Source organism: Phyllostomus discolor, chromosome 6 (assembly GCF_004126475.2).
Source record: "Phyllostomus discolor isolate MPI-MPIP mPhyDis1 chromosome 6, mPhyDis1.pri.v3, whole genome shotgun sequence".
Lineage (NCBI taxonomy): Eukaryota > Metazoa > Chordata > Mammalia > Chiroptera > Phyllostomidae > Phyllostomus > Phyllostomus discolor.
In genome coordinates this window covers 14,645,954-14,658,558 of record NC_040908.2, presented here as the reverse complement: position 1 = coordinate 14,658,558, position 12,605 = coordinate 14,645,954, and the positions used below count along the sequence as shown (strand labels likewise).

Below are 12,605 nucleotides of genomic sequence, written 5' to 3'. Positions count from 1 at the left end.
GCATCAATTCCCTTCCTGTACAGAAGAGGAGGCAGACCATCAGTAGTGGAGGGACCAGAACCCACGTCAGTGCAGAGGAGCCAAGTATTGCACCGTCCTCTTGTGCCCCAGCTCAGGTTGTGCCAGTTCTGGTTTTGAGCCGACTGATAGGGAGGTGCCTTCCATTGCAGAAGTTCTCATTATGCATGGCAGTCCCTTGACACAGCATTATGAAATCCCACATTCAGTGGTAAAATAAAGAGGCGGGGGGACCCGGGGACCCACGCTTTTGAGACCTTAGGTTGGTCCTGGCAACCCTGCTCTTGGTCCTGTCAGCCCGTCTGACCTCCAAAAGAAAATCAGGAAGATGCTTTCAGCCCTTGCTCTTTTTCTCTAGTATAAACCCCTTTCTTCCCAAGCCACTCCCTTTCTACCCTCCGCTCCCAGTACATCCACTTTATGCTATTCATGAGTTTCTGCACTTTTTCTTTGTACCTTTTTTCACACTATTCCCTCCTCCAGGAGTGTCCTTCCTTTGCTAGCATCTCTACCTAAGTCCTATTCATTATTCAAGGTCCTTGCTCAGATTTCACCAAGGAGCTTCCCAGATTTCTCCAGTAAGATTATTCTCTCCTGTGTCCCCAAGAGGGAAGGAAGAGGATAAGCAAGTGTTTCTTAAGCATGTGATCTATTTCAGGTGCTTTGCATATGTTAATCATGTGAGGTAGGTATTGCCCCATTTTGCTTGATAAAGGTAAGATTCTGAGCAGGTAAGCAGTCTGAATAAAGTCATTAACTAAAGAGTGGTGCTGGGATTCGAACCTAGACAGTCTACCTTCAGAATACAACTTCCCAGCCTTCCACATTGGGTCTTTAGTTCAAGGCTTGTAACATCATACTCTTGCTTCCTTACGCGGTCCAGAATCTGACAAGATTTTCCCTGCCTTATACATACAAGAACTCAGTAAATTGGGGGTGGAGCTAGCCAGGTAGACAGCCTGAAAGAGTCAGATATGGCTGCCTCCTGAAGTGGGGGCTCTCTGGATGGAGTTAAAGGCTGCCAGGCTGACAAATCCACCACCAAGGATGTTGCACTTTATTCACAAAGTTTTAGAATGTTAGAGGTGGAAAGGGTAATTAGGGAATTACCTAATCTATCACAAGTACTTTAAGTTGTGGGACTCTTTGTTTCAAAGTGGCTATTAATGTATAGCCACTATAAACATATACTTACGTCGAGGAAAAAGGCAATCTGTAGGGATGCCCACCCTCACAAACATTAACCCGTAAAACTGGAGCCCAGTTTGTTAGACACACAGTCCACCCCCCTTATTTCACAGAGGAGGAGGTACTTTAAGTTCAAGTCTAATGGTGACCCAGGCTGCCCAGCTGGCTAGTTAGGAAGCCAGTACCTAAATTTTCTGAGTCATTGAACTAGTTGCTATGAGAACGACAGATACGAGCAACACCCAATTCCTCCCGCTCAGGAGCCCGCCATTGAGGCTAGTGAAGAACCTAGAGACAATTCAGTAACCCGCACACACTTAACTGGCTTCTAGTGTCCAAACTGACACCTGAAACTGAGAAGGTAGGATCTTGGCCAGTTCCGGGGCGCGGAAACTGCATGGGTCTATCCAGGTTGAGAAGCAGCGGGGAAAGGGGTGGTAGGAGACGGGGGTCCGACCAAAGTGGGGCCCAAACCAAGGCCCGTTTTAGTGAACTTGGAAAAGGGGTTGCTCCCCTGGAGCGGAGCCGCTCACCACGAGCGTTGGTGACGAGTCAGTCCACTCCCATTCCTGTTCTGGCTACCGGAGGAAGCCTTCTGACCAGCTGTGCGGAAGGGGCGGGGCCTCGAGGCGGAAACCCTGCCTCCAGCCCAGGTCACGTGGGAGTGGTTGATCCTACGCCCAGGTGAGTGTGTCCGGGTCCGCTGTGAGTGGCTCAAGTTTCTGCGCGACTTACGCTCCCACAGCACGTGTGATAATTCCAGACCCAGAAGTGACAGGTTCTATTCTTGGTGTGGAGTTGGACTCAGGAATAATGCGGGCTGGTTCCAACTAAGTCTGAATCTGGCAACTGACCGGGCTCGGGGTGCAAACCAGAGCAAACCGGCCTTAGCCACAGCGCCTCTTCGCGACCAGAGCCCCTAGGTTGCCCGGCTTCAGGGCTTGGGGTGTGGCGGGTGGCTGCCACCGGGATTCCATAATCACCCACAGTCTTCTTTTACCCGATTGTCTCTGGCGAGTCCTGTGACAGGAAGCTGTCCAGGAAGCTTCTGAGGCCCTAGGGGACAGACGTACTGAAAGCGGGAGGGGGACAGGGAGTGGGCGCAAGGGAAAGTCCTACGTCCCTTTACTTGGGAGAGGCAGCGGGGGTTCAAGCTCTCCTCTTGGCTTGACAGGAAGCATGGCACTCTGGCGGGCATACCAGCGGGCGCTGACTGCTCACCCGTGGAAAGTGCAGGTCCTGACAGCTGGTGAGTGTCCCTCTGGGACCTGAGTGGGACGGGAGTAGGCTAATTTAGAAGGCAGAAGCTTGCCCCACCACACCACCCTCACTTTTTGCTTCTATTCATCCCCCTTGAAGAGTTGGCTGTCTCTAGTCCCAAGCTGTCTTCAGTCTCTTTTGGAAGGTGGGTGCCGTGACGGAAAGGTATATGCATAATTGGCCTAGCTGTATAGGAGGATCCGAAAGTCCTCAAAAAGCCGAGTGGTCGTCCCCTCAGGGTAAAGGTATTGCCCTAGAAGGCCTTACCTTAGAAAACTAATCATAACAAATAGTTCCTCTAACATTTTACAGTGTGCGGATCCCATTCACACACATTGTCTCACGGGTTCCCCACAAAGGTCTGTGAGCTGGGACTACTTGAGTCCCTGTTAGATCTCACACCTACTTAGTGCTGAGGTCAGGATTCTTACCCCACTTTATTATTCTGAGTATTTTTCATTGTGAAATACATCCTAACATACAAAAGAATGATTAAGACATATGCCTTGACCAGTGTGGCTCCATTGGTTGGGCACCGGCCGGCAAAGTGCAAGGTCCCTGGTTCTATTCCTGGTCAGGGCACGTGCCTGGGTTGCGGGTTTGGTCTCCAGTCAGGGTGCCTATGAGAGGCAACCAATCGGTTTCTGTCTTACATCTCTGTTTCTCTCCCTCCTTTCCCTGCTATCTAAAAATAAAGAAAAACCTTTACAAAAAGACATACGAATTGTTTTAATAGTATTAAAACTGAATATTCCTGTGTGAGTACCCAACTTTGAGATCTGTTGTGCACCTGTCCCTAATTCATATTCTCAAGAGATAACCACTTTCCTGAGTTTTGTTTATGTCATTCTTTCGCTTTTCTTATGGTTTTACTGTCTGCATATGTTTCCCCAAACACTACTAATCAAGGGTTTATTTTTACTCCAAATCCAGTCATTGAGTAGCAACCTCACAAAGGTAACCCAGTGACTTACCTGCATTTGTTACTGTTTTCATTTTGTAGATGAGCCGATGTGAGAAGGGATGGCCCAGAGACAAGTTAGTTTTATCGGGGGAGGGTTGTAAGGAGCGTGACTACTGGGGCTGTGCAGAAATGATCGGGTTGCCAGAGGGTCTTGCCTATGTTTAGAGGAAGGGAACTGGGTTCTCGTGAGGACCACGGGCTTTCTGAGAGGAAGGCTGTCGGGAGGGCTGGGCACGCTGGAAGCCAGGGCGGGACTGTGATCCTGTTACTGGAAAAGTCCCGAATCAGCACTGGAACCTTCGTTGGGTGACTGGCCAAAAGGGGGACTCCTTTGCCCCTCCCCGGGCACTTCTCCAATCTCCTGTGCCCAGCCACCCTATGCCCTGTCCTCTGAGTGTCCGTCAGCCTGCATGACTCACCTGGCTACGTGTGTGGTGACTCATGCTGGACTGTGTGGCTGTGATGGGAACTGACACGCTGGGCCCTTTGCCCAGCCCCAGATTCCCTCAGGGCTCCTCACTGCCAGAGGAAGCTTCCCCCTCGTGGCCATCAAGACTAGGGAGGGGAGGATGGTCCTTGTGTTTCCCTGCTCAAGGCACCTGCAGCTGACAAGTGCAGGGGTTGGAGCTCCAGGGGGCCCAAGCGCAGATACGCAGCTGAACCGAGGTGCTTGTCTCAGTGCTAGGGCCCTGTGGCTCCGCAGGTGCAGGCTTCCTGGCTCTGTGCTGACAGCTCAGCCCGGCCCTGAAGCAACCTCTAGGAAGTGCTTTTCTCAGACTGTTCCAAACCTTTCAGACTTTGTCTTCCCTGATGCTCAATGTATTTGAATCAAACTAAAAATAAAGGGAGGAGGTGGACATTGCTCACTGAGCTGTTTTTAGATCCCAGCACAGTAGAACCTAAGGGTAATGGGGTAGATCATCACACTGGAAAAGAGAACAGAGACTTCAGACTTGAAGTTAGAAGACCAGGATTTGAGTCTCAGGGCCATATCAGTTAGTAGTGGCCACACGAACAAGTCAACAAACCCCTGAGCCTCAGTGTCCTCCTGTAGAACTTGAGTGCAGTTATATAACCTCACCGAGTCAGTGTGGGGATTATCTTTGTGAAAAGGCTTTAGAGATTTAAAAATGTTAGGCTCCAGAGGTTAGCCTGGAGTGTTCTATTAGTATTAGCAAACCAGGCACAGCAAGCTATTCTTTTTATAAAAGTGTTTGTTTCACTTGCCATAAATCTGAATGGGAGCCCTGGCCAGGTAGTTCAGTTGGTTAGAGCATTGGCCCAAGATGCCAAAGTTGCAGGTTCGATCCCCAGTCAGGGCACATACAAGAATCAACCAATGGATGCATAAGGAAGTGAAACGACAACAAATGATGTGTTTTCTCTCTCTCTCAGAATCAATCAATAAAAAACAATCTGAACATGGCCAACTATCTTAGCCTTGGTTCTCAAAAGAAGCAGAGCCTGAAGCTTCTGGGTATTTTGGAAGGGAGGAAGGACTCCCGTGGGAGGCAGGGAGTATGCATTAGGCAGGCGGACACTGCTTCGGAAGCCTGCCTGCTCCGTCCCTTAGAACTGGCTGAGAAGCTCTTTGAAATGCCTCATAGGGCTACACAGGTGAAGAGTGTTTTCTGCCATCCCACGTTGGTCAAAGGTTTGCCACGTGGGTTGTTGATGCCCACGTGCTATGAGATTGCACATGCGTAGTCTCCGAGTAAAGTGTCAACGGGGCAGCCCCAGGTGTGGCATAGACCAGAGGCAAGAATCTGTTAGTGGCTGGAGTAAGAGATAAGTAAATCAAGAAGATCTGAGATGGTTCAAAAGACTTGTCTGGTGTGCTCAGTTGGGGCCCAGCCTGAGCCAGTAACAGGGCAGCCTGGAGAAGGTCGACTGTGTGTTTGGCAGAATTTGAGTCAGCCTTCTTCCATCCTTTCTTGAGGGTCTGTCCAGTCTTCAGTGGGCCCAGGGCCCAGCGCCAACCCTCTTAGGCCACCCTGGTCCTGCCGTGGGAGCAGCTGAGCTTCCGCAGGCACTGGTTTCCCTGGAGTCTGAGTTAAGCCAGGACGTGAGGGCTCATTCAGTCCAGCTCGATATTACAGAGAAGGACACCAAGGCAAGGGGTATGGCATGCGCTGAGGTCTCACATCGTCAGTGGCAGAGCTGGCATTGGAACCTAGGGCACTTGCCAGTGCACTGCCCTGCACTTGACACCACTGGGGACTCAGAATGCTGAGTATAGCCGCAGCTGGGCTGGGCTTGGCTTGGGTACCTGACAAGCTACAGAACCCTCCTTTTTGTCCCACCTTCTGGCAGGATATGTCCAGGTCAGGAACGGGGAGGACACTTGGACCAGTCCTGGAGGATGCACTCTCCTTTCTCACTGTGGGGCCTCAGCTTCCTCCAGCCTCTGCCAGACCAAGCCCCCATGCCAGGGAGCTATTAAGTTGTTGGAGACTTCCAGAGGGGGATGAGTCAACAGCACCGCTGGCCCCGTGCCGGTAGCTATACCTGACAGCGTAGGTTTCCTGCGCTCAAGGACGCGCTTTCTGCCCTTCGTTCCAGCTTTCTGCCCCTCAGCCTGTTCTCTTCCGTTAACACTTTATCTTCTTGCATCTAAGACTCCACACACAAAAGCCAGGAGAGGAACAAAACAGGGGAAGTAGGAAACTTACTCCCACTGGTGCCTAGGAAGAGGATGTAGAAGTTGGGGGGCGGTTCCTAATTACATCTGTGCTCAGAGGCAGGCTCCTGCCCAGCCCGCCCCCGCTCTGCTGAATCCGGTGGTGAGTGACGGCATGAGAACTGGCACCTACCCAGGGGTATGATGTCACGGCCGCGCCAGCGTCTACTGCTGGGCTCTGTGCCCAGCCTGGCATTGGGGCATCACTGCCCAGCAGCCCCTCACCCCGCCCCATCAGGGCTCAGGCAGTTTGTCTCTGCAGGCCTCCAGCCCCAGCTGCTGGAAACAGTCCCAGGAAGGGGGAACCAGAGCCCTGGGAGACCCAGGCCAACCAAATATGCCTAGGAGGACTCCCAGAGCCTGAGGCGTGGAAGGCACAGTCAAGAATCTGAATGTCAGCCTATCCTGCTCAGACAATCACTTGGACCAGAAACGCAGGCCTTGCTCTACGCTGGGACCAAAGCCATAGGCCACTCTAGATCTGCTGAGGTCCAGGGGCCTGATTATTTGTGGGCAGAGGAGGAACCTCTGGGTCCTGTTCTGCCTGAAGTGGACAGAACTGGCGAGGCTGCAGAGTACTGACCACCGACTCCTCCTGCTGGCATCCTTTCGCTTGGCATCTCAGGCTGGACGCGTGTGCGTGGTTGGGGGCCGGAAACCTGTCTTCCTCAAAGGCTGCAGGCTTCCAGGACCATGGGGCCAGAAGCTGGGACTTCAGTTTTCATTCCTACTCTGCCTTTAGCGTGTTGTGTGATAGTTGGCCGGCACAAAGAATGAAAACACGCATCTCTTTTTGTGACTGTTTCTTTCCCAGGAACATTGCTGCTTGCACTCCCCACGAGTGACAAGAAGCAGAGGTGTCTCACATTCTGGGGGGTAGAAGAGAAGGAGTGCCTCCGACACACAGGCCTCTGGGGCCTAGTTTAGGCAGGAACCCCCGTGAGTAGCAGCCACAGGAGCCTCTCGGCGCCCTCTGGCCACGGAGCCCAGGTTTCAGCCTGTGTGGGGGGTTCCCTGGCCTCCTGTTCGGCCTTGAGGGAAGGCCTGGGTGCAGGCCCAAGCTCCGCCCCTGACAAAGTCCCACCTCTCTCAAGGACATGAAAGAGAAGTGTGACCCCTGCCTCCCAGACCTTTTGTGAGGGTTCAATGTGTGAGAGCCCCTTTTTAAAAAAAAAGATTTCATTTTAGAGAGAGGGGAAGGGAGGAAGAAAGAAGTGAAGAGAAACATCTATTGGTTGCTTCTCATATGCACACTGACCCAGGGCTCAACCCACAGCCCAGGCCCTGGGAAGTGCCCTGACTGGGGACCAGCGACCTTTCGCTTTGTGGGGACAATGCCCAAGCAACAAGCCACACCGGCCAGGGCTGCGAGAGCCCTTTGGTAAACTCTAAACATCTTGCTAAAGTAGAATGTCAAACTGTTAAGTCTTTTCATTTAACAAATGTCTGCCTTTCTGTCCTACCCTCCTGGGACTTCTCAGGGCCGTTCTCCCCTTGGCGTGTGGCCACAGCAGCGCCCCCCCCCCGCCCCCGCTGGAGTGCAGCTGGTGACCCTGCGTGGTCAGGGAGGGGGAGAGGGAGCTAAGTGTTAACTGAGAGAGCAAGGCTTCAGTTGCTCTGGTCCTCATGCCTTGAGCCTGACATGCGGCCCCTGGGCTGGACTTAGGACTAGACTCGGAGTTCCTCACGCCCTTGCCCAGAGTAGTCCCGTGGCTTGGGGCAGCACGTTTGACATTTTTCTTCGGTTTATTTTCTGAGCAACTACCTGCCAGGGGCTCAGTGAGGTGTGGCCGGGGATGAGAGAACAAAGATATCTAGGATGCCGCCCTGGTCCCCTGGGAGGCTGTGACCAGCCGTGCTCCGGGGAGAACCTCCACCGCTGCGGCGGCTCCAGGGAGAGGAGAGGCAGGGCTGCCCTGATGGGCGCGCCTGGGGCCCCAGCGCTGCTCCCTGGCTGGCCACGCCAGCAGCGGAGGCCAGCAGCCTAAGTCACCTACGGGTGTCCCGGCTCCAGCCCCAGCCCCAGCTCTCAGCCTTGCGTGGCTGCCTCGGGTGCGGCTGCCCAGGGGCAGGGCTGGGCAGAGCTGCGGGGGCAGCGCAGTGAGCGCGTAGCCAGCACGGACGTCAGAGCCAGCTCCGGGCCAAGGAGAGGGGTTGGCGGATGTGTTTGCCCAGTGCTAATTGAGGGCACAGTGACAGTGGTGGCCGCGGGGCTGGAGGGGGACTCTCATTACTCAGTGAGATGGCCAGGCGAGTCGGAGATCATACGGTCACTCCCCAGCAGCCCTGTGTATGAGTGTATTTGCTAGAAACCATCACGCCACCGTAACTGACGAGGGCTCTGTAAACAGTGGCGATTCCGGTCTTGGTTCCTGGGTGTGGATGTCTGACAAGGGCAGCCTAGAGCTGGGGGCCTGCAAGCAAGGGGAGGGGAAGCAGCACAAGGGCTGTGGGAGACCTGGCTCTACTAGCCATTGCAGCTCGGCTGGAGATGGCGAGCCTGGAAGCGGTTTACCTGACTCCTCGCTGTGGGGACTCTTCCCAGCTCATCTCCCTAACCGGAACCATTCGAACACCTGTGTTCTAGAAAAAGTGTTATTCTTGCTGTTCTCCACAATTAGAGACCCCAAGACCAAGGTGAAGGACATTGGCCAGGGTCTTGCCTCGGGCTGGGGCAGGGGAACAGCGTTCCAGATCATTCCACGCATGACCTGTCCTGGTGTGGTGTCCTGGAAAGAAAACTGTCCAGGAAATCAGACCACCGGGTTTTTGCCTTGACTCTGTCGCTCACTGGTCGTGTGGGGCTGCAGATTTTTGTTTCCGAGCCTCTGAACTGAGACCATTCCCTAAGTCACCTGGAAGGCCTTTCCAGTGCTGACTGGCCGAGTTCTCAGCCCCCGGCACCTCCGACTCTCCTCCCTCTAGCTTCAAGTTCGGATCCTGACTTCCCTTGATTGCGCAATGCAGAGTCCTCAGGCCCTGGCCTGCTCACGGCCGCTCCTCCCGGTTTCTAACAGGACGCAAGTGAGGCGGCACTGCCCTTGGGAGAGGAGAGCTTTGAAGCAGCAGCAAGGGACTGGCCCCTTGCCCCAGAACTGAGCCCTTGGGCCCGGAGTGCCAGAGCCTCATTCAGCCACCAGACTCCTCCCCCTCCTGGGAGTGGCAGCCCCTCCTGGGAGGTGTCCTTACCACACCCTGTACCCTGCACAGGGTCCCTGATGGGCCTGGGTGACATTGTCTCACAGCAGCTGGTGGAGAGGCGAGGTCTGCGGAAACACCAGATCGGTCGGACCCTGACCATGGTCTCCCTGGGCTGTGGCTTTGTGGTAAGTTCTGCCCGCAGCGGGGCTGCCGGCAGATCGGACAGCGGTCCGCTTCCCTGGGCCGCTCACACGTCTAAGCCGGCCTGAAGGTGTGCTTGCCCTGGATTGGTGTCTAATGCTTGGGGAAGGCGCTTGGTGACATAGAGCCCGCCTGCTCCCCTCCTGCATCTCTGCCCCCCTCCCCGGGGTTTGCTTCCAGGGCCCGGTGGTCGGAGGCTGGTACAGGGTTCTGGACCGGCTCATCCCCGGCACCACCAAGGTGGATGCTCTGAAGAAGATGCTGTTGGATCAGGTGAGCAGAAGGAAAGGGAAGCTGGGAAGGGAGAGCTGCCCTGGGGGGAGTGGGGCGTAGGCGCTCACGGCATTTTAATTTCTCTTCCCCAGGGGGGCTTTGCCCCGTGTTTTCTCGGCTGTTTCCTCCCACTGATAGGGGCTCTCAATGGACTGTCCGCCCAGGAAAACTGGGCCAAACTCCGGCGGGTGAGCTGGGCAGGTTTGGGGAGGGTCTTGGGCTGCCCAGGGGGATGCCTAGGGGGCGAGACGGGTGGGCGCGCAGGGGGAGTCCCAGGCCCTGGGGGAGAGGGGCTGAGGGAGGTGTGGCGCGGGGGTGCGTCCTTCCCACAGAGGCCTGCGTGTGGGAGTGGGACTGGGGGGTGGAGCTCCTCGGGGGTGCGGGTGTTCATTCGCCCCTTCTCTTCTCCTCAGGACTACCCCGATGCCCTCGTCACCAACTACTATGTAAGAGCTGGCACCTCCGCTGCCTGCTGCCTGCTGCCCGCGTCCCCGAGTCCCGGGTGCCCAGGGGTTGGGGGTCCTCCCTCACTCCCAGTGTGGGCGGCGGCACACTCAGGGAGGTGCTCCCCCAGTCGTTCAACTTGAATTGTTTACAGGGTTGGGAGAAGACAGGCAAGGCAGTGTGAGTCTGGGCTTGGGTGATGGGGGCAGCCCCCCAACATTAACCTTCTCTCTCCCGTAGCTCTGGCCTGCTGTGCAGCTAGCCAACTTCTACCTGGTTCCCCTTTACTACAGGTACGACAGTCCCCTGCCCCACCCTTTAAGGGAGAACCACCTCACGAACGGTTGTAGACAAAGTGATTCTCACTCTGCCTCGAGCTACTTTGGGCCCCCCCCCCACCCCTAGAACACTCTGCCCTGCTCAGAACCTCTTACCCGCTACAGAACCTGCCCCAGAGTGTCCGCCCCGACCCGCTTTCATCTTGCTGGGGAGGATCCTGCTGCACAGCCGTCGGCTGCGGCCCACCTGAGCTCCCCCCGCTTGCTGCAGGGACAGTGCCGAGGGCACTGCATCCTAGACTAGACTAGACAGAGGGTAGACCAGAGAGCCGTGCAGGTCAGGTTAGTCCACCGCAAAGGACAGTGGTTCCTCGTGCTCCTCGTTCCTTTGTTCGGGAGCTCGTGAGGAGTGCTGAAGCCTGAAGTGCCGAGCAAGCGACGAGGGACGAGGGGTTTTCTCCTGCCGGGTGGTGTCGTGAGTCACACCAGTTCTGGCACGTGCGACAAGTCCCAAGCGAGCACTGAGTGCTGGGACATTTTTTTCTCATCAAAATGCGACAAGTACAGGGTTGGACAAATTCTGAAGCTGATGAGTACCAGGTTATGACTGTATTATTTTGCCCTAATAATGAAGGTGGTTGATGAAACTGCAGTAAAAAATGTAGTAGAACTCAAAGTGAGGAGTTAAAATTATGGGAGGCGAGGGGCCTTTGGGAACAGGGAAAAATAGGGAACTCTTTGGAAAGGATGTGGTCATGATGTGCATGAGCAGCAGAGCTAAAAGGAATATAGACTTAGGAACCAAATTTTAAACATCAGGGTTCTGCAGCAGTCTTTAAAGCAAGGTAATATAAAGAGAGGGAGGTGTCTGTTTCCATGGCAGACAGGACATTTTCGAAGATGCGATCTCGGCTGGTACAAGGCAGGCCGATACGTGTATTTGGAAGGATCCTGCACGAGGGCAAGAACCGAGCCGAGCAAGGCCAGAGGGCGGCCGAGGGTGTTTCGCGTGGAGGCTTGTGCCCGAGAGGCAGGGCTCTGGGACGACAGCACCCGAGCCACAGCCGGCTGTCCTCCGGCCTGAGCGCGCGTCCCTGCACAGGGGGCCGGGGGAAGGAGACGGACGTCTGGATGTTCTCAGAGATAACCGTTCATTTTCTCTTACACCCCCCTCCCTCTCCCCCTTTGCTTTCTCCTTGTCCATCCTCTTCTTCACAATGCCACTCCTGTCCCTTAGGCTGGCGGTCGTCCAGTGTGTTGCTGTCATCTGGAACTCCTACCTGTCCTGGAAGGCGCATCGGCTCTAAGCTTGCCTCGTCCCATTGCTCCTGCCGTACAGTGACGCAGCTTGGCTCCGGCACGGCCCGACGACCTCCTCGGGACGGGCACATCCGTTTTCATGGGGTTTGGTTGCTGGTCAGAATGGGACCCGCCCTATGCAATGGCCCGTTTCACTCTAAAGTGTAAACTGACTCCTTTTGAAGTCACTAAAATCTGTATAATGGCCTTACGCCCGCCACGCAGCAGGCATTCCGTACGTACTCGTGGAACCATACAGCCTTGGCAGCTCCGGCTCGTTCCCGTGTCCTGGCAAAGGCTGTTTACCCCCGCTCTGCTCTTCAGGGATGCATTTGCTTCTCTAACCACCCCCCGCCCCAGTGTAGCTCCAGTTCTCTGGGGACCCCCTGGAACTCTGTAGTGGTACTTCCGCAACTATGTTACAAAAATGTAATCTGGAACCGGCGGTGGGTGGGGGGCAATGAGTGAGACCCAACAGAAAAACACTGAGGAGTCGAAATTTGTGGAGCTGGAAAGAAGCCCGGAGACCACCGAGCCCACTCTTTCGCAGACGAGGACACTGAGGTCCCCAGAAATGAGGCAGCCCGTCCCCTCTACAGGTCAATGGCAGAGTAGAAACTTCAGCCCACGTCCTGCAGGTTGAACTCTTGTATGGCCCCCAAATTCATACGGTGAGGAACCTAAGGTTTAAGGTGATAGTATTAGGAGGGGGGCCTTTAGGGGTGATTAGGTCACAAGGGCAGAGCCTTCGTGGGGTCAGTACCGCTGGAAAAGATACTATGTGAGGATAGCCAAAAAGTGCCATTGATGAGCCAGTAAGCAGGTCCTCACCAGACACGGAGTCTGCTGGCACTATGAT

General features: G+C 54.9%; 1 protein-coding gene across 5 annotated transcripts; it reads left to right on the top strand.

Annotated features, from left to right (window-relative positions):
- The first annotated feature begins 1,844 nt into the window (after positions 1–1,844).
- MPV17 (mitochondrial inner membrane protein MPV17) lies at positions 1,845–12,210 on the top strand. Of its 5 annotated transcripts, none has more exons than XM_028516414.2 (8): positions 1,845–1,890; positions 2,381–2,455; positions 9,321–9,436; positions 9,633–9,725; positions 9,818–9,913; positions 10,139–10,171; positions 10,410–10,462; positions 11,685–12,210. In XM_028516414.2, the coding sequence occupies exons 2-8, from the start codon at positions 2,386–2,388 to the stop codon at positions 11,752–11,754; spliced, it is 531 nt and encodes a 176-aa protein (XP_028372215.1). In that variant the 5' UTR covers positions 1,845–1,890; positions 2,381–2,385; the 3' UTR covers positions 11,755–12,210. The 5 variants fall into 5 exon arrangements, with proteins under 5 accessions (XP_028372215.1, XP_035883670.1, XP_035883673.1 ...); XM_036027777.1 differs by lacking the exon at positions 1,845–1,890 and adding an exon at positions 1,894–1,977; XM_036027778.1 differs by lacking the exon at positions 1,845–1,890 and adding an exon at positions 1,897–1,984.
- Positions 12,211–12,605: the final 395 nt, after the last annotated feature.

Bases quoted from the DNA above. Each gene is read 5' to 3' on its own strand.
- MPV17 (XM_028516414.2), top strand. From the start codon at position 2,386: ATGGCACTCTGGCGGGCATACCAGCGGGCGCTGACTGCTCACCCGTGG. The intron at 9,914-10,138 runs GTGAGCTGGGCA...TCTTCTCCTCAG, and splicing joins ACTGGGCCAAACTCCGGCGG to GACTACCCCGATGCCCTCGT. The intron at 10,463-11,684 runs GTACGACAGTCC...CCTGTCCCTTAG, and splicing joins CTGGTTCCCCTTTACTACAG to GCTGGCGGTCGTCCAGTGTG.